Here is a 21,900-nt window from a genome sequence, read left to right as displayed (position 1 = left end):
TAATGGGTAATCTCACTAAACATTTGGTGATATCAGTAATTTTGTAGGTGCTAAAACAAAGTGTCTGAGTCGGCTGCTGAGTATATAAGCTGCAATGCTCAGTACCTCTGACAAATTGGAAGGTGAATGAATACAAACATGTGGACTCTCTTGTTCCTTTGTGGTGTGCTCATCACACATCAGGTGCAAGGTACTTTCCATTCGTTTCTTATCATGCTTTTTTTCTTTTTGGATTTTCAAGCAAATTTGTTATTTTGTCAGTTGATATTTTCAACAACAGTTGCAAGTTTATGGCTTGTCGGTGCTGCATTTGTAGTCTGAAATTGATGTTATCTTTATGTCATTATCCATCAGGTGCAGATCGTGGCGACGCTGCTCGTTATTGGTGGACTACAGCAGATTATTGGGAAACTTCAGGAGATTATTGGGATAATACACCAGGTTATTCAGGTAAAAGGAAAGATATATGGTACTGTCTTTGTCTGCCTTTGTCTGTCTTAATATTGTTCATTTAATCGCTGTGGTCAACAGTTTACATCAAATAACAGTCATGAACTAAACAGAGTATTAGAGAGATTTTTTAAAATGGACATGAAAGCTAAACGTATAAAGGCTAATTTACACACTGAAACAGTTAATTTACACAAACTGACATAAATGTAACAATGTAGCTGGAATTAAGAAATAAGTGCTACAAGTTAAAGTTTTTAAAACATCTTTTTCAGTACAGAACCTGAGTTGGTTGGTTGCAATCAACTGACTTACATTAGTTCATATAGCTAACTAATAACAGAACCAGCTAAAAATCTCTTTTGTTGTAAACTGGTTGGATGTACTTGGGAAGAGAAAGATTATTTTATTGAATAAAAACCACTAATAGCATCGGCTGATTCTGACTCCAGCTAGTAGACCCAGTGAACCACCTGTCACCTGACTCAAACAGGTTCTCCTCCACACTGGTCTCATTTATGAAGTGCTTTAGAAACCCTACAGCTAACAGCTAGATTTCCCTGTGTCAGTGCAACTAGCTAAACAGCTAAGAGCCACTTACTGCTAAAGGTAATGAGACAAGACCTACATACATTTTTTTAATGGACCCGTTGCTGATACAACATATGCAGATGGTGAAGTACATCCATCAAGTAAATTCTATGTACTAAAACAAATACTACTACTACAAAAAAAAAAAAAGAAGGATATGTTAGCTCATGATTCTGGCCCCATTTCTTTTGAATTTGTATATATGACACATGCATATAAAGTTTATGAATAATATTATAGTTCTGAATATCTGTTTATGCTGTAGCAATTACAATCTCATACTTTAATACACTCAAACACATATAAAATGTTAAACTCACTGTCCACAAAACTTATTGTTAATTGATTAGCTTTTAAACATTTATTTAATAGATTTTTTATTTTTTTTAATGATTCTGCGTTACTTCAGACTGTGGTGGTTACCTGTATGGCAGCAATGGCGGTTTTTACAGCCCCAACTATCCAAACCCGTACCCAGCCAATTCCGACTGTATATGGTACATCAGACCAGGCAGTCAGATTATTCGGCTGGAGCTGTCAAACGTAAAGTAAGCAAATGTTTTATGTATGTACAATGTATATGATCACTCGGTACTTTGGTTGTATTATGGTGATTTTTAATTCAAAGTTGTGATCTTGTTCTGTTTTAATCACAGCACTGAGTGTGGATATGATTATATTTACGTCTATGATGGCCCCAGTACTGAAAGCCGGCTTCTGGGACAGATTTGTGGCGAAAAGAGCAAGGACAATTTCTTTACCACCAGTTATTATTTGACTGTGCGCTTCAGGAGTGATGGCAGTGTAAACTTGAACGGATTTCGTGCATTTTACGGAATTGTGTGTAAGTCACCTGTGTTGTTATCACTTTATACATCCATGTAACATTTCTCCAGTTTATTTATAGATTTTAATATCAGTAAAGAAAAGAGAAACAAGGAAAAAAGTGAAAATCATAACCTTAAGATCTTATTAATGGGAGTTTTTGTCTATCCTTTATGAAGCTGAAGGTTCCTGTATTTACAACTGTGGTTACCAGGTTGGTAATTGCTCTTGCTCTTCAAGCTGTGTATATAGAGGGGACTGTTGTCACGACTACAAAGGTAAGCAATGCTGAAAAGTACCAAAACGCATTTTCTCAGGGCCTTATTATTATTGTATTATTTGATTTCCATTTTATTATAGTTATACTTCTTGGAAAATCCCCCAGATTTACATATGATATAATGAGAAAAAATAAACAAAACTATTAGTGGAAAGAGGTATAGAAACTAAATACAATAAATAATTCACGAATAAGAAAATACAGTACCCAAATATTTGAAAGCAGCATGATCAGAATATGTTTCTCTTTCTTCTTGACCCAACATGCCTGTTATGATACACACAAACATAAAAGAAACTAGATCTTAAAATTGAATCTCTTTATCCCACAGATCACTGTGCATCCACATCAGTAACAGGTCCAACAGAAGGAACAACAGGTAAATTAAAATAATTAATTAAAGATGCTATTAAAAAAAATTAGATTAAAAGCTATAAATTAACTGTTGTCTTCCAGATCTGTACTCATGTCTTTACAACTGTGGCTCACACCTGGGAAGCTGTTCCTGTACTAGCTCTTGTGAATACTACGGCAACTGTTGTCATGACTACTACTGTAAGTATTCTGTCCTTCAAAGCTCAGCAGAAGGAGGCCCTGCTCACTATGATCACACTTTCCAATGAAAATAATTTTTCCTTGCACTACAGGTGTGCTGCCACACTTCCAACAGTCTCACACTTACCCAGCCTATTAAACAATCACGCTTATTCAAAAACAAGGGGGCAAAGATGTTTGGAAAACTGTTTAGTTTTAATCTGTATGATTTGCTCCTTTGTTTCAGCTTACTGCCCAAACACAGGAGATCCAGTCACAGGTATAAAAGTCTGTTTGGGGAAACATTTTTAAAGCAGCAGCTCAGTAAAAGCCATCTCATAGATTTTTTTTAAATACTGTATCTCTCTCTGTTTTCAAGATCAGCCATCATGTCGTTACAACTGTGGCACGCACCTGGGAAGCTGTTCATGCATAAGCTCTTGTCAATACAATGGTGACTGTTGCTATGACTACTATGGTAAGTGGCGAGTCTTACAGATCAACGTTGTTAATAGTATCTGCAGCCATCTCTTGCAGGACCAAACAGTATGTCAGATTCCAGTGTAATGGTTTTCTGAAAATGACACATGATATTGGGACTTTGTGTTTAAAGAGACTATTTTCTTTGGCCTTCAGTGGGATATACTGTATGCATCTAGATTGTTTTGGTTGCTCAGTTTTGGAGATATGTCTGTCATGTTTTGAATATGATGAAACTCCCTTGTCATGCTAAGAAAGCCAAATAAATAAGTAATAAACATAGTTTAAAAAAAGGGAAAAGATCAGCTGTAATGTCTCTTTTCAGAAATTATGACTCATTATGCAATGCATGCACAAACCTTGTTATGAGCAGCTTTATCCACCGACCCATACCTGCTTGTGTCTGTGTGTGCATCCTGGTAGATCTGCTTTTCCTTCTGCAGAATGATATACTTGGTAGTTGCAATTTGGTAGAAGACAAAAAAAACCCCAACAACAACAACAACCAACCGCTTACTTGTTTTTGCTCATCTGAACTTGGGTTGCAGTTGCAACAAGCTAATGCAAGATATTCCAGACATCCTTCTCCCCAGCCTCAATTTCCAATTCCTCCTGGGGGATCCTGAATCCAGGCCTTATTAGAAATATAATCTTTGCAACACATTCCCTGGGGTCTCCTCCAAGTTCAGCGTGCCCAGAACACCTCTGAAGATAGGCAACTAGGAGTGATCCAAACCAGATCAGAATCACCTCAACAGGCTCCTTTTGACATGTTGGGGAAAAGAAAGTCCCTGCATGAAACTGCTCAAAACAAGGTTTTACAATATTTCTTTGACAAACCTGGTCCTGATTTCTGAACAGAGACATTTCTGCTGAGTTTTCAAAAATATTTTAGTGCTTTACGCACCACAACACAATTACCATTTAGTTCCATTATATACTGTATAAGAGAAGGGAGACATCTGCACAGTGGATGTCTCCAAAACTGAACAATCCAGATAAATAAATGGCACTCCAGGCTGGAGGGAAAATTAGTGTTTGTAATTTTAAAGCTGCCCCAATCAGACTGCAAAGCAACATTTTTTGTTATATTTTTGGGGGAGTGTGGGAATTACATAATTCCAACATCCACAATAATCCCCAATTATTTAAATACTATGTTTTATTTAGAAAACCTTTTCTTCTTTCTGTCAAATAGATTACTGCTCATCAACCACTACGTGGCCTGACGTTACAGGTGCAAACCCTTACTTAATTTTTAAAAAATCAATAGTTTGGTATTTAATGATTTGCCTGTAGTCTTATGTCCCCATGTGTTTTCTAGCTCAGCCATCGTGTCGATACAACTGTGGCTGGAGCATGGGAAGCTGCTCCTGCTCAAGCTCTTGTGAATACTATGGGAATTGCTGTTATGACTACTACTGTAAGTGTTCAGCCCATCAAATTCATTAGTGCTCATATTAACATAATGTGAATAAACAGTTTGTTAAACAAGCACAATAAATAAGTAAGAAAAGGTTAAACTGGCAAAAAGTCTAAATATTTTCTTTCCTCTGTCATGTAGCATACTGCCAATGGTCTACTGACATGCCCACTACCATGCCTGTTACAGGTATGACAATCTCTCAGCAGACTGAATGACAAAAAAGATTAAACATACCAATTATTCCACCACACTTTTACTCCCCACAGAACAGCCTTCATGTCAATACAACTGTGGTTGGAACATCGGAAACTGCTCCTGCTCAAGCTCTTGTGAATACTATGGAAATTGCTGCAATGACTACTACTGTAAGTAAAGCTCAGACGAGAATGTCACTGGCTGCAAATGTTGATCACAGTTCCTGCTCAACAGCATGGCTATAAAATTCACTGTATTCGCTGTATTATTTAAATCAACTTACGATGATGCCCATAAAATAAGTAAATTCAGACAGTAAGTAAGTTGATCTAATGTTGTAATTATTTTCTTCACTTCTTCTAGATTACTGCCAGTCTCCTGACTTTACCACAGGTACGAAAACCTCAGTGACCTCGAGTAAAACCAGAAACTGTTAATGCCTCTGGCGAGAAAGCTTACTGTAATGATTTCTGTGTCCCTCAGCTCAACCCTCATGTCGATACAACTGTGGCAGTTACATGGGAAGCTGTTCCTGCTCAAGCTCATGTGAATACTATGGAAACTGTTGTTATGACTACTACTGTGGGTATCTCGTCAAGCAATCTCAACATACATTGATTGCAATATTACTTAAAAAGAAAGTATCTAAAACCTTCATTTCTCCCTTTAAACAGCCTACTGCTTAGTCTCAACTAGGGAGCCAACAGGTAGGGTCCTCGATGTGCAGAATTAGTCTGGAGCAGTTTTGGTCATTGCAGTGACACTTGTGCTATTCTATTAATATTCAACAGGGTCATGTGGAGGCAATCTGTTTGGCTCTGGCACCTTCTCTAGCCCTAACTATCCCAGCTACTATCATGACGATGCCTACTGCATGTGGCAACTAAGAGCTGCATATGACCAAAGAATCTTCCTGCAATTTACATTCCTACAGTAAGTAAATAGAAAAATGAGCAGCACTGTTATGTGAGGCACAGATGGATCAATCATGTGAAGACAGAAGTTACATGCAGATCTTCTTTTTTTGAAAAAAAAAAAATCTAGATCTATGTTTCAACTTTTAAGCTAATTTCTAATTTATGGCTTTTATTGTGTTTAAAAAACACAGGCTGGAAAACTGCTGTTCCTGCGACTACATTGAAATCTATGATGGGCCATATGTTTATTCACCATTTTTGGGCAAAGTCTGCAACAACAGTCTGAGCACTTTCTTCTCCACTTCCAACTATATGACTGTGGTCTTCCGGACTGACGGTTCTATGGTTGGTCGAGGTTTCAACGCCGAGTTCACGAGCTCTTTGACACCAAGCTCAGGTACGCTTATTAGGAAGTAAAAGTTGGGCTATTTTGGCCTCTGCTTCTTTGATTAACCCTAACCCCCCCCCCCCCCCCCCCCCCAACCCTAACCCTAACCCTAACAGGTTAGGGTTAGGGTTTCTCTTTTAAAACATCATGCATATCTGTACCAGTTTTCATACTGTAAAAAGTGGCTGAGTAATAATTCAATAAGAACCAAAATGTGGGACCGACAAACCCTAAAAAAAAATTCAAGCTGCTGTACCAATCTTGTTAACAACATGCTGTCAGGTCGAGTGGACTGCTCCTCAGACAACATGAACATCGTGATTGAGAAGTCTTACTTGAACTCTTTGGGTTATGATGGTCACAGCCTGTACCTGAATGACCCACACTGCAGACCCCAGATTTCCTATTACAATGTGGTCTTCAGTTTTCCTCTCAACACTTGTGGCAACACAAGAGAGGTAGGAACCCCAAAACTTTCTAAAAACAAACAAAAAAAAACCCCCATTAACAACAGTATTTTATAATTTTCAAAACAACTGATCTTCTTCCCTGAACAGTTTGAGAATGGCAAAATTGTGTACACAAACAGTCTTCGTGCCTACAACTCCAACTACGGCGAGATCACACGCCAGTCTAACTTTAAGCTAAACGTCAACTGCCGAATGGAGCAAGACTCGGTATCTCAGATTTTATACGAGGTCCGTGAACTAGAGAACACCACCATAACGGGCACAGGCAGATACAATACCAGCATGGTTTTCTACCAATCCAGCAGCTTCTACTATCAGGTGTGTTTGGGCAGTAAAGGTTTGACTAGAGAGAAAACTCCTATCGTTATATGACGCTGATAATTTTCTTTCACGCTCAGGTGACTCAATTTCCATATGAGGTAACACTAAACCAGAACTTGTATATTGAAATTGATATGCGGAGAGGTGACAGCAGTCTGGTCCTCTTCATTGACACCATTGTAGCATCACCATCAGCCTTTGATTTCCAGTCAAGACCCTACTACTTGGTTCGCAATGGGTAAGATAATGAGTGCCCTCCACGGGTCAGTTTAATTTGCTAACTACACTGGCTTTTTGTCCACAATAAGAACAAAGGGATTTGTGTTGTAAATGCTAAAACTCCCAGTGAAAATAACTGAAAAAAGTACAATATTTAATAAGCACTATAATTTAGTATACTTTTGAGATATCTGTAGCTTATACTCCAGCTATGGTTACTTTAAATATTAGGATTTCACAGATACAATTTAAAAGATACAATGATCTCATAAAAGGACATTATTTTATAATAAATTAATTGTTCCACCAATTTATCTAAATAATGGTCTCTTTTTGTAAACAAAAAACAAACCAGTAATGCGTGTATTTTCCAGTAACATCTCTTTCTTTATCATCCTCAGTTGTCCAATAGATAACACCTACTATGCCTACACTACTGGCACCAGCCCGTTTGCTCGTTTCACATTTAAGGCCTTCCAGTTCTTGCGGGCCACAGAAAACGTGTACCTCCAGTGCAAGGTCCTAATATGTCCAGCCTCCGACTACAACTCCCGCTGCCGCCGCGGATGCACCAAGCGAGTGGCCAGAGACGTGGGGTCAGAACATGAGAGTGAAACTCTGGTTGTGGGTCCCATTCACCTCTTAGGTAAGTGCGACTTTGTACTTTGTTTTGAATTCTTGTGCTAGAAGAACAAAAAGTGAACAAAGTATCCTACTATTACTTATTACTTACTTTTTTTTTTATTTCTAGACCCTGAGAAAAAGGAAGATGCGACTGATGAGCAGAAAGAAACTTAAATCTTCTCTACTTCTCTCCCTCTTCTTCACGCCTTCACTCTAACACTGAATGTTATCCACCCTTTCTTTTTTTCCTTTTCTTGCATTACATGAATAAAGGCATCATCAAAAGACAATATGTGTTTTTGTTCATTATGTCAACTGTCATCGTCCTGTAATAAAAGGACAGTGGTTGATTTTTGTTCTTGAAAACAAAACAAACCAAAAAAAACAAAAAAAAACAAGACATACCACAACTCAGTTAGAAAACACTTTACTTATAAATTAGTTAGATTAATCCATCTCACAATGATTCACCATCCCAGAGGGATGTCACCGCCAGAAGGCTTAAACATTCACGATTACCTACAAACCTACGACACAATGAGAGAACATAAGGCAGTCATTACTGGATGCCCCCATTACTGGTAAGTAAGGTAACAAGGTGGTCCTAAAAACAGATAACTATGTTCTTCACACATGTTGCTAAGCAACAGACAACAGTACCCAAGACACGGGACAATCTCGCTAAAGGAGCAGTCTTAACTGCGGCACGGTTTTGCTCGACACTGAACATCTATCCAACCATTCAGAATACAATACTCAGTAAATATTCAGAAAAATCACTGGGATCAATATGATGAATTGGAAATCTCAGCGTGTGTAAACACAGAGGCTAAAACGTGGCAACCCAGTGCTACGTGGCCATTCTGAATGTGGTCACATGAAACACAAGACTTTGTAATTCTGTCCTAAACATGGAGATACTGGATATTAAAGTGACTTCATACAATATCGAAAGGTCAGAAAGTGACATGATGCAGTTAAAAGGGTCCACAAAACCCTTCTGACAAAGTAAGTGGAGCTACTAGGATGGATTTCAGGAAACGGCACTCTCTGGAGGAACTTCAAAACAACACAACTTCAAATATGGTCTAGGTTGACAACTTAGCTGGCTGACCAAAAACCAGTGATACACAGTTTGGCCAGATTTTACTCTCAATGCCATCTTTATAGTACAGCTGGCACTGATTCTTACGTTAGTTAGCAGCATTCATGTAGCAGAATTTTGGCAAAAAATCTAAAATAAATCATGGCTACCATAGAAAACTACAATGGCCAAACTTTTTTTCCTAAGGTTCTGGGTCTGTTGGTAACAATAAGAAGAGGCTAGTGTAACAATAAATCTATTCATCTTCAAAGTAACAGTCCTTTCTATCTACTCAAGAAAGTGACTATATCAGGCACTGCAAAGAAATTGTAAAAATGCACCAAGCACTGAAATAATTTCTACAAGGCGGCTTAAAGATACCTCAAGGCCAACAGTGTCACTCCTGAGTTAGTAATATTAGAGCAATACTTGGTTAAAGCTCCAGGAGTATTGAGAATTTATTTGTGTGGAGTTTCTGTTTTTACAACTTTCTAATTTTGGGAAAGGGACATGTTGCTAATGCAAATTTGATATTCTAGTAGACCTTCCCTCTTTCACTCTCTTGGCAAGCAAGCAAAAATTATGCAGTACTGTTTACAGAGATTTCAGTGAATACAACACTGGGCGCTGTCAGTGCTACCCCTCATCCTATAAGATGCATCTATGGCATCAATTTCAAGTTTTGAAACTTGACGTCTGACCTTGACCTTAAGGTCAACGTCACTGGGATGGGAGCTGGGATTTTTTGCAGGACACACCCAGGGTATCAATTTCAAAATCCTATGTTGCCTCATTCTTGCAGTGTTTCACCTGTTCCATTCCCAAATGCAACATTAAAAGATCATCTACAAGAAACTGCCAAATAGCTGAAAGTTACTCATTCAGCAGTCACTGGTTTTAACTTGTAGAAAAAATCTGATCTGTTTGCCTGTGGGGGAAGGTCCACTTTGAGCAAAGTTCTTTTTCTTTTTTATACCAAAGGAAAAAGAAGATTGAAACCAACATGGTAAATTTAGTAGCCTTGAATAAAGTGTCTTACATTTCACTACATAGTCAAGCTTTTTCCTGATCAATGACAGTAGGTGAATGTCACTGCAACTGCTGTCACAAATAAATTCTCAACCTATTAAAAACACTGACCATCCCTTTGTAATACACTTGAATGGGCACCTTTAACTATACAAAATTCATCTGAATGTTGCTATTTTCCTGTTTAAGTACAACTTTCAAAGACAAGGCTACATAAAGGCCAAATGAAAGATAAATAAATAATATTACTATAGAAATAATAAAACATAGGAGTCCATTAAAAGTTCTTTTAAAGTTTTCCTCATTCATCCATTACTTGTGTTGCCCGCGTGCAAAGTGGCAGGCAAAGTCGTACTTGCTCTTGCACTTGTGGCCGCAGATGTTGCACTGGAATGGGTTCTCGTAGCCATGACAGCCCATGTGAATGGTGTAGAGGATGTTGTCAGGGAAGTAGATATCACAGTGCTGGCAGTGATGCAGCATGTGGGGGTCCTGAAGTGGGGCGGACAGGCCGGGAGCTGGCGTACTGGGCTGGCTGTTGGAGATACTAGGGGTGCTGGTGCGCCCACTGTGCTCGCTGCACGGTCCCGCTCCAGGACTGCAATTACTGTGGGGAGGAGCCCGGGGTTCTGGGGGGATTGGGGATGAGGAAGAAGCATGGGCCATATTGGCTGTCACAGCAACAGGAGCCGTGGCAGGGTGTGGCTGCTGGATGAGGAATGGCTTCTCATCAATGATAGACTCTGCTCCTGGAGACATCGAAGGCTGAGTCTGGGGCTGGGACTCTGAGGGGAGACTGGCCAACTGGCCTGCCAGAGTAGACAACTGATTCAGGGGGTTATCCACGACCATATCATGGTGATGGTGATTTTGGTTTGCGGAGAGAATGTCCTCGCCTGCTCGACTTTGATTATCATAGGTTTCCTGACGTAAGTGGGGCAACTCATGGGAGAAGTCGTTCACATTGTCAGCCTTGTGCACCACCATAGAAGGGGGGCTGAAATTGATAAGGAGCCTGCGGCCATAGCCCAATGAACTGGCTTTTTTCTGTAAAACACTCAGCATCTTCTTATGGGACAGTGAGCGGGCGCCTTTCATTGGCAGGAGTTTGTGACGTCTCCGGCGATGGTGTGACAAGTTGCTACGATCGCTGCAGCGGAATGAGCACAGCTCACACTTGTAAGGCTTCTCGCCAGTGTGCGATCTCATGTGGGCCTCCAGGTGACGCTCGTAGGCCGAAGCAAATGGGCAGAGGTGGCAGCGGTGAGGTTTCTCTCCTGTTCAAAAGAAAACAAGCTGAGCACCGAAATCTCATCAGTGTTACCTCCTGGAGATTAGCCGTTTTAATCTTACCTGTGTGAATTCGAATGTGTTCAATAAGCCGTGCTGTGCCTCTGGTAGCATAGTTGCAGTAGCGGCACTTGAGCTTGCCATCATAGGTCCTCTCGAAGCCATCTACCAGTATCCCTGAGTTGTCCTCCAATGACATGTCCACTGAGGGGTGATCCAGTCCATTCTGACTGCAGTCTGCTTATAGGAAAATTAAAAGGATTTTTTACATAGACCAAAAATAAATAAATAAATAAATACATACATACAAAATAGTAATAACTTCCTGACCCCTGCTTGCCTGTAGCAGTTGTAGTAGTTTTAGGGTTTGGGTTGGGGTAGGGGGTTAGGGTCTTGTATTGGACTTCTAGTGTCAACAGCATCTTGGTTTTGCAAGATTACTTACTTGAAATCAATGACTAATCCCTCATAGTTGTTTTACAGATTTTACATTGGTACTTGCTGAGTTTATATAATTTAAACTTCACCTGAATGGAAGGACTCCTCCTTGTGCAGTAGGTCTTGAAAAAAAATAATATCAAAATAATTCAACAAAATTACCTTGTCAGTTATACAGCACCATCTGCACCATCTGGAAATTGTTCTACATGGACAGTAACATCTACTGTTTTTTTTTTTTTAATCTTTTGTGGTACCTGTCATATTTGCGCAAACTAGAAGTAAAAATTGAATTAGAAGAACATTTTTTTAATCTTTGTGATTTTCTTGTTAAAAAGTGTATGGAACTTTTCTTCCCATATTTTAATAAGGCCATACTTAACCATTTTTGATGTATCTGTTCAAAATTACAGATCAGGATTCACTTTTATGGTAAGAGAAATTTACAGGCTATTTCAAGTCAGTCGGCCATAAAAAAAAATCTTCAAAACTATTTAATAAATGAAGCTAAACATTCACAGCAATAATTGTATATGTCCAATCCTTGAACCATAAGGTTTCTAGGCATATCTGAGATGGTCGAGCAGACGGCCTACGGGGATTTGAGATGGACTCATCCTGATTCAAACTGCACCACAAAGCACACAAAATTAATCGAGCGTTACAAACACAGCTTCTTGTTACCTGCTGGCAGCTCATCCGCCTCCTTGACGCCGCTGACAGAGCCTGATATCATGTTGACATGTTGAGTCTGCTGGCTCAGATACTCCTGAAAATCCTTCACAAAGTCCAGCGTGTCCGGTTTTTCCTCCCCCATCGAAAGAATGTGCGAGTGATGCAAAGGTCCAACACTAAAAAGACGTTCAGACACGTGTTACTGACAAGCAAAGACGAAGACACGCGAGGTCGGAGGAACATTTTTCTAAATTGTTTAAGTAAAAGATTACAGGAAAACAACCAGATTTGGAAAAAGTCAAAGCATGACCATCATCAGCTAGCGGATTTTAAAAGAAGCACACCCACCTCTTCAAAGCTAAAACAGCGACTTAAATGTTTCGATGGGTTTGATCTAAAATTCTGTTTTGTGGTAATCCAGACACACAAACAGGATAACCCTGGGATAATATGATTGACAAGCAGGAAATCGCCGCTTTCCGACGTCCGCTCCGTCCGTCCTACACGGCGCTCCTCATCTTCGCGATGTTGTTACCAAAGCTACGCTACGCTACATTAGCCGAAAAGCTAACTTTAGCTTATCTTGAAGAAAGCATCTCTGTTAAAGAGCTACCCCGGATTTCTGATCATTATTTACGCTTAACTAGATCCTCAATAATACCGGAGCGATTAAATGTTTCCCTCTGTCGACAAACTAGTAATTATTCACACGAAAAAGAAGCCTACTAAATCAAAACAATAGCCCATTTTACCGGGGTTAAAGTTCACTCTGTGTCCGTCCGCAAAAACCCTCCTACCACAGCTACAGTGTAAAACGAGAGTTCCTACGAATAAAGCTCTAACAAACCCAGGAACGCGTGATATGTTAGTTACAGATACAAAAGGCCACCGTAGCTTCTTCTCGAGCTAGTTGTACTTTTTTTTTTTTTTTTTAGGAGAAAACGGCTTACGGTTTGACCTGACGTGCAGGCAGTATGATTCTGGCTCTCTGAGAATAAAAAAAGAAATTTGTAAGAAAATGTGAAATATGTTCAGCAATTTACTGAATTAAGAGCAAACATAGACGGAATTTGAGTATATAAGGCAAAAACAGAGTTTGTACAATTCCAACGATCCTGAAAGTCAATATTTGGTATGACTAACTTCTTTCTTCACCATAGCTTGAACTTTCTTAGACCAGCTCTTTTGTAGTTTCTTTAAGTAGTCTCCAGGAATAGTTTTCCAGACTTCTTAAAAGACATTAAAAGTCTTTCTTTGGAGCTTGGTTGCCTTTTGTTCCATTCTCTATCAAGATCATCCTACACTGCTTCAGTAATATTGAGGTTCAGGCTCTGGGAAGGCCAAACCATGACTGAAAGTGTTCTTTTGTGCATGTGTGTGTGTTTTCTATGTAGATACACTGTAAAATCTAATATTGAGTTTAATTAAAAATATTAAGTAGACTGAACTCAATTTTTAACAGTTTGTTATTAGTACTAAATTTAAGTAAGTTACCAGTGCTTTTTATTCAAAAAAGCTGATCAACTCAATTTATTTGAGTCATTTAACTTAGAAAAACTAAGTGAACTGGAAATGTTGCTTCTCAGTGTATGCTTTTACTGCACTATCAGCGTGTTTTGAATCATTGTTATGCCAAGAAATTAATCCATTGCCAATCATACTTTTTCTAAATTGCATTGAAAGCTAGATTAAAATTTGATGCCACCGTATTCATAATTCCATCAATTTTGAGAAGATGCTCCAAACCACTGGCTTAAATGCAGCCCCAAACTATGACAGAACCTCTAGCATACTTTACAGATGGCTGGAGACCCTTGGTTTTGAAGGACATACACCATGTTAAGATATGCCAGGAAATGACCTTATGCTTTTCAAACTGTGTTATCTCTGGCATTTTGATTGATTCAACTAAAGAAATAGAAACAAATTATATGTTTTTAACACTGTGCTGGTAGTAAGTACCTAAAGATAAAATTTAAAACTGGGTCATTACTAAGTTGTCTGTTATGTGAAGACCCAATACTGTATTATCCCTTGAGGTAAATGGATTTTTATGAATGACTCATAGGTCAGTTAGGTGGCTTAAACACACAAAAAAATGTATTACTCATTCAAGTCTGGAAACTTGGAAGACAAATACAAAGAAACTGGAGGTAGCTGAAGGCTTTTGCACAGTACTATAAAATCTTGTTTTAGATATCCTGATAGCTACTTAAAAATTCTTAGGATTTTAAAAAAAATCCTATAATTGTGTTGTTATTTCCCAGTACAGTTGTTATTCAAGCACACTGTCATGTTTATATGGATATGAAACACCCATCTCTTGCCATAAGCTAAAAAAAGTTAAAAGATAGCCTGTCCATTCAAATCCATGTCAAAGCATATTTTCACATGTACATCTTGCAGTTATGTGCAAGAGGCAAATGAGGCACAGCAACTGCAATACTGTCAAAAGCTATCGACTCATTCATGTTTCATCACAATCAATAATTTACTAGTACGCGCCTAATGAAGATCACATTCCCCCATTTGTGTCAAAGTTGTAGAAGAACCCCTGAAGAGAAGATAATAAATGACAAAAGTAGAGTGAGACCACTGTATCCTTTTACCATGTTGAAACTACTGTCAGACCATTAGTACTGGAGCAGTAATGTAAACCTGTTGCTGGTGAACCCTTTGTAACATGAGTTACTCAGTACTGTATTCTTTATAAGGAGTATGGTGTGTCTGTGAGTCACTAAGTAGAAGTAGAAGTAAGAGTATTTAAACACGATAATATAATGGTTTTTGATGTGCATTTGGTTGCATGTGCTATTGCCTGGAAACATGTAAATACAGTTTAACAATTTGGACACTAGGTGGTGCACATGCCTCAGTGGTGAAATAAGTTCTTTCCATTCTCATTTAACCGCATGCCGTTTTTAAACAAAAGTACTCCACGTGACGCAGCATACAAAGCAAACACAGTAATCTTCATAAGTCCAAAGTTCATTTTATTCAAAAGCTGTGCACAGGCAGGGAAGCTCAGTGTACAGTACCCTACAGTGTGCGTCAGCTCCCAGTCCCAGGGACAGCACGAACAGGACCAGCGGAAGACATGACAGTCGACCTAATCAGTTGAACCATGACCACCGGAGCAGCCAATTACATCACCTTCTAACAGCCTGTCCACACTAATGTTATTTTATTGCAATTTAATTATGCTCAGGTTTCCTCTGGGGCCTGATCCTGTTGAATAATTTACACGCAGCCGCAATGATTTGTCGCCACCAAAAGACAAAGTGCGCACTTCTCTGTGCTCTCATTTGTTTCAGTAGTTTTGTTTTTAATTCCTGCCATATCAATTAGTGAAGCAATAATCTTGTGTTGTACTTCCTGCTAAACATTTCCTAAAGTTAGAACCAATGAGGCCTTTCACTTTGAAGGTGTAATTTATTAAGTCTAAAAATACTTAAGGTTCAAACTTAATTTTGCATTAATGAAATGCTCAACAGTGAGCAATGTATTATAAGACTGACAGCAGGTACTACTCTAATAGAGTTTATTTGGACTTACATTTACACGTGGTATGTGATTTTATATGACTTTCCTATGTAAAAGGATGTGTTGAAGCTTACTGTCAAACATAGTACAAACAGACACATGGATTCTACATCAAAATTTTGGTCTATTTGAATCACAGTCACTCATATACTTAACATTTTCTAAAGGTCTGACTTGAACTCAAAGCCTTTACATGACTAATCTAATTTATATGAGTGAGTTTGAATATACACAGTCTGCCACATGTAAAATGAGCGCCGGGATAACACCTGCCTTTGAGAAGGCTGCAGTGTTATCCACTTGCTCTGATTCACATTTAAAAGGCCTGGATGAAAAGGTTCCCTTCTCCTCTTAACCGCTTGATTTACAGGCTGTTTGTGGTTTAATGCCACACGGGACAATTAATTTGCTCTTCCTCTCCTGAAAGAAATTGGAATTTAATTTAGAGAAGGCTTTGACCAGTTTTTTAAGACTTGGTGTCATTTGTTGGGCTTGTGTAAGAGCTGCATTAGAGATCACCCTTCTGGAAAAGCTTTTTAATCCTAGACAAGTGCAGCCATAGTAACGGTAGACGGGAGCCTCTTGGAGGGAGAAAGGTGAAGGGGGACTTTGACGAGATTTATTCTTCTTCCACTGAGACTGTTTCTTTCTTGAGGTCTCCCGCTCCACGTGGAGCATTTGAAAAAGAACTAAGAGGTGGGGGATAGGATAAAGGAGGTATATATTAAGCTTTTCTTTCCTCTCACCACTTAATTTCCTTGCAGGCGCGCCTTGCGCTGTTGTAATGAATGTAATTGCCGCCTTTGATGAGAATGCTATTATCTGGATCACACTTTACATGGGCAAACAAGACTGCCTCTCCCTCCACCTCCACTGCCCATTTAACTCAGCAGTGAGACCCCCCAATTATGCAGGGAACAAGTGGCTTTTCATAAAACCAGCGTGTCGCTCTTGATTGGTGAGGCTTGGAGCTAGCTACATGTGGACAAAGGATAGATTAGATTTGATATAGGCACACCAAAAACCCCATTTCCTTGATTAATTTCCTGCATGCCTCACAGAAAGGTCCCACTTTCTCCTCACTGAATTCTATCTCTCCTTTAAAGACAAACTTTCATCTTTTGATAGATGTGGCAACTCAATGGACAGACAGACACTTTATTGACCCAAGTTTGACCATAGCTGCCTGGGCTGCAGGAGAGAATATGAACAAAAAGAGAAATGTTTCAGTTCAGTGGGGAGGATGGGCTTATTTTTCTTACAAAACCTCAAAAATCTTTGTGATCCTACAGTATTTTTGCCTTGAGCTGGGATCAACTCACGTTTTGTGCCGATCCTTTTGTGTCTTAATGTCATCACCCACAGCTCGCGGACACAATTGAGGCCGTTCACTCATTCTGGTGTTCTCTCTTTCACACACCCACACACAGGCACACAAAAGCACACTAAACACACATTTGGTAATAGTGGCGACCAGATATGATGGGACTTTATGAGGCGATGCGTGATAAAGCCGCTCCCACCTTAGGAAGTCTAAGCGTGTTCTTCTGACTCCCTTATTACCGCATTAAAGCACCTCTCGACAAATTCACACACATCTTAGCCCGAATCTCACAAACTGGAGTGATTCTGTCCAATATTCCACCGAGCTGAAATATCCAGAACAATCAAATAGACTGTCACAAGTGACAGATTATACTATTACTCCTCAAAGATTGTCATCCTTGAAATGTATTCATAGCCATTTCTTCTTTATCGCTGAGTGATTATTCCTCTAAGCAAGCAATTCCCCCAATGATAAATTGGTAATCAATTCATTTGACTGTTGTGCTCAAAGAAAGGCTGCAAGGGACTGGCAGCATTGGTCAGTCTCATTCACTTGCATATGTATCCAGCAGTAACTCATGGTGTTGCTGAGTATGATGGATGCCATCATACCCACCACCTCACTCTTAAAGGTTTATACCATCAGAAACAGGTTGTCATCCGGACCCAGTCACGAAAGAGAAAGAATTGGCCAATATTTTTGACTGAAGTGGCATTTTAGCAGTATTTATTTGATGGTCCCACTACCAAAACCGTGGACCACAAATAAAGAAGATGGTATAATAGCTTTTGACTGGCCAGCTAGCTCCCAACTTGAAATGAAGTGTCCAGTTGTGAGTTATCGTGGCCAAACGTCATTTGTACAGCCTGAAAAGTGGGGACATTTTTCTAACTTGTCACTCTCTTGCTATAGCTCATTGTCCTGAATGATGCCTCTGAACGCACAGTTGCCCTAATACGAGCGTTTCACTCTTGCTGCAAGAAGACTGATAATGGATTAGCCTGTCCATAGGAAGATAATATAGTGCATCCACTGGCACATCCTTAAATACCTATGGGTAACACAGAGCGTCAACTCTCAGCATGCGTGATACACTGCTTAAAAAGAGACTTCAGTTAACCTATGTCTTTAGCAATTAGTCTGCTAATTGTTTTCTAAAGTAATTAGGATATGAATTAATTTTGCTGTATTTAAAATTGAACATTAATGTTTCCTATAACTCATAGTAAGGTTTTCATATTGCTTGTTTGCCCTGATTAGTCATCAAAGGCTCAACGACAGTTAGTGAACAAGTCACGCAGCATATCCTGCACGTCGCTCTAGAAACTACTTAAAAGATTATCTGATATAAAAAAGTAGTTTGATTATTCTTCTTTCAAGTGGCAGTTACATGATTTCCGTTTGACTTTTAGTATTTATGTTCACTTTTGTTAGTTTTACCTCTCAATTTACAAGTTGATGCTATTTTTTACATTTTCTTTGAAAATACTATATTCATGCCATTTACCCGTTTCATTTATCATGTCTTAATGCTATGAAACAACTTCTTACTAATTTATTATTGTAAGGTAGCACAGAATATGATTAAATTCCCCCTTCCATCTTTTTAAGTAGAACACAAAGTCCCAGTGTAATGAAAAATAAGACATAACAAGAAAAATTGTCCTCTTTTTAATTCTGAGTGTATAAATACATAAATCTAGGAGAATTTTTTTCCCCACCCATTTCTGTTGTCCAAAAAACCAAAAACAAACCCAAAACTGAATAATGCTCTGTTATTTATCGATATCAAGTTGTTAACAAAGCAGGTCCCAGTATTCCTGGATCTGAGTGGCTATTGAGTTTGAGTAAAGAGTTGTCTGAATTGGACAGTTGTGCTAATGTGAAGGAAGTTTTAGATTAATGAGGCTTCTGCCCTTTGAGGATATTGATCAAATGCAATCTGGCCAGAAACGATTTCCCATGCTCCCCTGTAATATTAATAATGTATCAACGTCACGAACAAAACTGGCCACAGTACTCCTTCGGGCAAAAATCCCAAAGATCCCAGAAAGGTGAGGGACACTTAAAATATCAACTGAGTTTTAATGTTGGTGTGACTGGCTTAGAGCTGCTTCCTTATCTCTGCTGTGTAGAGCTTTGAAATGGACATCTCTAATAGGAGCGGACATCCTAGATTATAAAATCGGCTTCAGCTGTTTGAAGGCAGATCTGTGATATGCTTTTATTTCTTAAATCTCACAAAGATACATAGTTGATACATACTTGAAAATAATTAGTGTACAAAACTTTACTTCTTGAAGTTGTTCATTGGGTTAAAGGCAAAGAAAAAGGACTGAAGGAGTTGCACTCGTGTGTGTTATGTAACAACTGACATCCTATACAAAACCAAACAGATTAAACAGACAATATCAAAGTTCAACAGAACACTTTGAAATAAAGGAAATATTATTTGTTTCAGAAATCAATCCAATTTGAGGGTAATTTTAATATATATGGAATTTAAAACTAGAAAAACAGTAAAGATGTCAAGATAAGAGGTAAGAGGTTCACTTAATTTTGATTTACAGCCACTAGCTTTGACAATATTCATCATTACAAAAAGTGTAACGTAATGAGCACAGTCAATAGGCTTAAAATTATTGATTAAACCAGTCTGACCAGTTTCCCATGATCCCCTGCTGTTTACTTTGTTCTTTTTTGACATTAGCCAGAGGCCATCTGATGGGCTGATGGGACTGTCTTTTGCCCCACGGCGGTGGTACATATTCAGTGCTTCATGTGTGGTTTTTCAGCAAGATTACACAAAAACCACAAAGATAAATTTGGTGGCACAGTGAAGCATGGGAAATGGAAAAACTCTCAAAATTCTTTAATAGTGGGGAACTCGAACATTCATCTAAAATAAAATAAAATGAAATAAAATAAAAAAATATTAGTAAACTATTTTCAGAAAGACAAGGATCCCATGATTTAATAGATGCCAAACAGTATGGTCTTTTATTTTATTTTATTTTTTACCAATATTGTAGTTTTTCTGTGTCAAGCACATAAAAAAAATCCCTCATATTTTCTCACATAACACATTTAACATAAAGGAAACTGCATTCACTATGCAAACATAATTATTCCTGCTACCAGAAAGAAGCATCCTGGACCAGTACTTCTTAGTAACATAACATGAAGCTGGCCAAACATGGTGAAGTTTTTTAACAATGCTAACAAATCTCGTAGGCAGGAAGTTGAAACCAAACCATTCTCAGTTTGATGCTCCAAAAGCTGCTCTCTGCAGTGACTCCATCACTGGACCTCCTCCAGGCATCGTTAGCCAGATGATGATGGGAGCTACCTTGGCCATAATAGGAGGGTTGACTGACCCCTGACCCCGTATCGATCTGCTGGCTGTGTCCAGCTGGGCCTCCCCAAACGCAGTCAGCTGGAGAGGTGTTTAAAATCTAACACCCCAGCTCCTATCCAATCCACTACACCCTCATTAATTACATAATTTACCTGTGACAGTGACAAACCTGCTCAGCCACACCGCAGTTTATTAAGGTCGCTGTATAAAGCCCAGGCCAAGCCCAGATCAAAAGTGTGTGTGTGTGTGCGCGCGCCTGTGCTCAATGGGGAGTGAAAGACCCCATCTCATACAGTATGGGATTATGAGTATAGATGCATGCTCCTAAGGAGAGTGTGACTGCTTTGTCCTGCCCTGTCGAGCTCCTTAGTGGGGAAGTTTATTTTGATTCATTTGATATGTTGAAAAACAAAGATTACCAATTTTCTTGTATAGACAAGAATATGAGTACAGATTACAGAAACACGGGGGAGAAAAACACAAACAAAACGCCCCGGTAAAGTTTATCATTGTAGACCTTGTAAAACACTGTGCTTGGAATGGTATTTGACATGTTTTTGGATGAAGTATAAAAACCCAGAGATTTAAGACCACTTTCTTTTTATGTCTTTTCTGGTTTTACTTTCTTCAGTTTGCTGACTCAGTTCTTGTCCGGTCTTTGTTGTCTTTGCTGCTCCAGAGCAGAGCAGAGCAGCTTGGTGTTTGTGTGGCATTCATTCCTCAGCTTTCGCCATTGCATTGCCTCTTATTTCTGCAGGTGTCTCCAATTCTATATCAGCCTAAATCCCCCACCCCCACCCCCCACCCCGCTCTTACCCCTCTATCGTTTCACCTCCTTCAGTATCCCCCTTCCTTTTCTCTTTGCTATAGCCCCCTACACAATAAAAGACTATTGGTTTCCTCTTGCCATACCTTTCCCACTACACACTGGTATTTCAATCTCGACTCAATCGAGAAGGCTGACCTGCAGACATAAAGAATTGGCTTTAAGGCTTTCAAAATGGAACTAAATCTGCTGCAGGTCACACTGGGGGAAAATAAGCGGCAAATGTAAGTAAGCATGAAATAGTTTTTCATAAATAATCCAAATGACAGCAGGCTTTCTAATGGTGCCAGGGGGCTGTAAAAGAATATGTTGCCAATTTCTCCCCTATTAAAGTGAAATAGAAAGCCAAATACATAACGTGCTGACGGAAAAGTTGCATACTTGGGCCCATTGGATGGGAGATTGAGGACACAGTTGGGTATTAGAGGTGCTTGTAGTTGGAGGTAAGGTAGTGGAGTGATTGCTAGCCTTACAGTCAAGGTTTTTCCACTGTGGGGAAAAAGAATGCCCCTCCTTCACATCAAATCAATTGGTCAATAACTGCCCCCTTTTTCCAGCGTGTGCACAGGTAGGCAGTTCTCCCTATGCACTGTTGATTTGATTTGCACTT

General features: G+C 39.1%; 2 protein-coding genes across 4 annotated transcripts; one reads left to right on the top strand and one right to left on the bottom strand.

Moving 5' to 3' along the window:
- Positions 1–11: 11 nt before the first annotated feature.
- On the top strand, positions 12–8,010 carry LOC146505555 (scavenger receptor cysteine-rich domain-containing protein DMBT1-like). The gene is made up of 23 exons (XM_085182486.1): positions 12–190; positions 355–450; positions 1,451–1,589; positions 1,698–1,885; positions 2,046–2,144; positions 2,478–2,525; positions 2,603–2,701; positions 2,928–2,960; positions 3,060–3,158; positions 4,359–4,397; positions 4,485–4,583; positions 4,725–4,772; positions 4,853–4,951; positions 5,145–5,174; positions 5,265–5,363; positions 5,456–5,488; positions 5,573–5,714; positions 5,890–6,095; positions 6,369–6,544; positions 6,644–6,874; positions 6,955–7,115; positions 7,498–7,742; positions 7,848–8,010. The coding sequence occupies exons 1-23, from the start codon at positions 127–129 to the stop codon at positions 7,892–7,894; spliced, it is 2,520 nt and encodes an 839-aa protein (XP_085038612.1). The 5' UTR covers positions 12–126; the 3' UTR covers positions 7,895–8,010.
- A 121-nt stretch (positions 8,011–8,131) lies between these two features.
- ikzf5 (IKAROS family zinc finger 5) lies at positions 8,132–13,120 on the bottom strand. Of its 3 annotated transcripts, none has more exons than XM_085182491.1 (4): positions 12,989–13,120; positions 12,246–12,412; positions 11,187–11,363; positions 8,132–11,110 (listed from the first exon to the last, which is right to left on the bottom strand). In XM_085182491.1, exons 2-4 carry the CDS (start codon positions 12,376–12,378, stop codon positions 10,146–10,148), a joined length of 1,275 nt encoding a protein of 424 aa, XP_085038617.1. In that variant the 5' UTR covers positions 12,379–12,412; positions 12,989–13,120; the 3' UTR covers positions 8,132–10,145. The 3 variants fall into 3 exon arrangements, with proteins under 3 accessions (XP_085038617.1, XP_085038616.1, XP_085038618.1); XM_085182490.1 differs by having other exon boundaries at positions 12,585–13,117; XM_085182492.1 differs by having other exon boundaries at positions 11,187–11,360; positions 12,585–13,113.
- Positions 13,121–21,900: the final 8,780 nt, after the last annotated feature.

Source organism: Neolamprologus multifasciatus, chromosome 13 (assembly GCF_963576455.1).
Source record: "Neolamprologus multifasciatus chromosome 13, fNeoMul1.2, whole genome shotgun sequence".
NCBI classification, from domain to species: domain Eukaryota; kingdom Metazoa; phylum Chordata; class Actinopteri; order Cichliformes; family Cichlidae; genus Neolamprologus; species Neolamprologus multifasciatus.
This window is presented reverse-complemented; position numbering and strand designations above follow the sequence as displayed.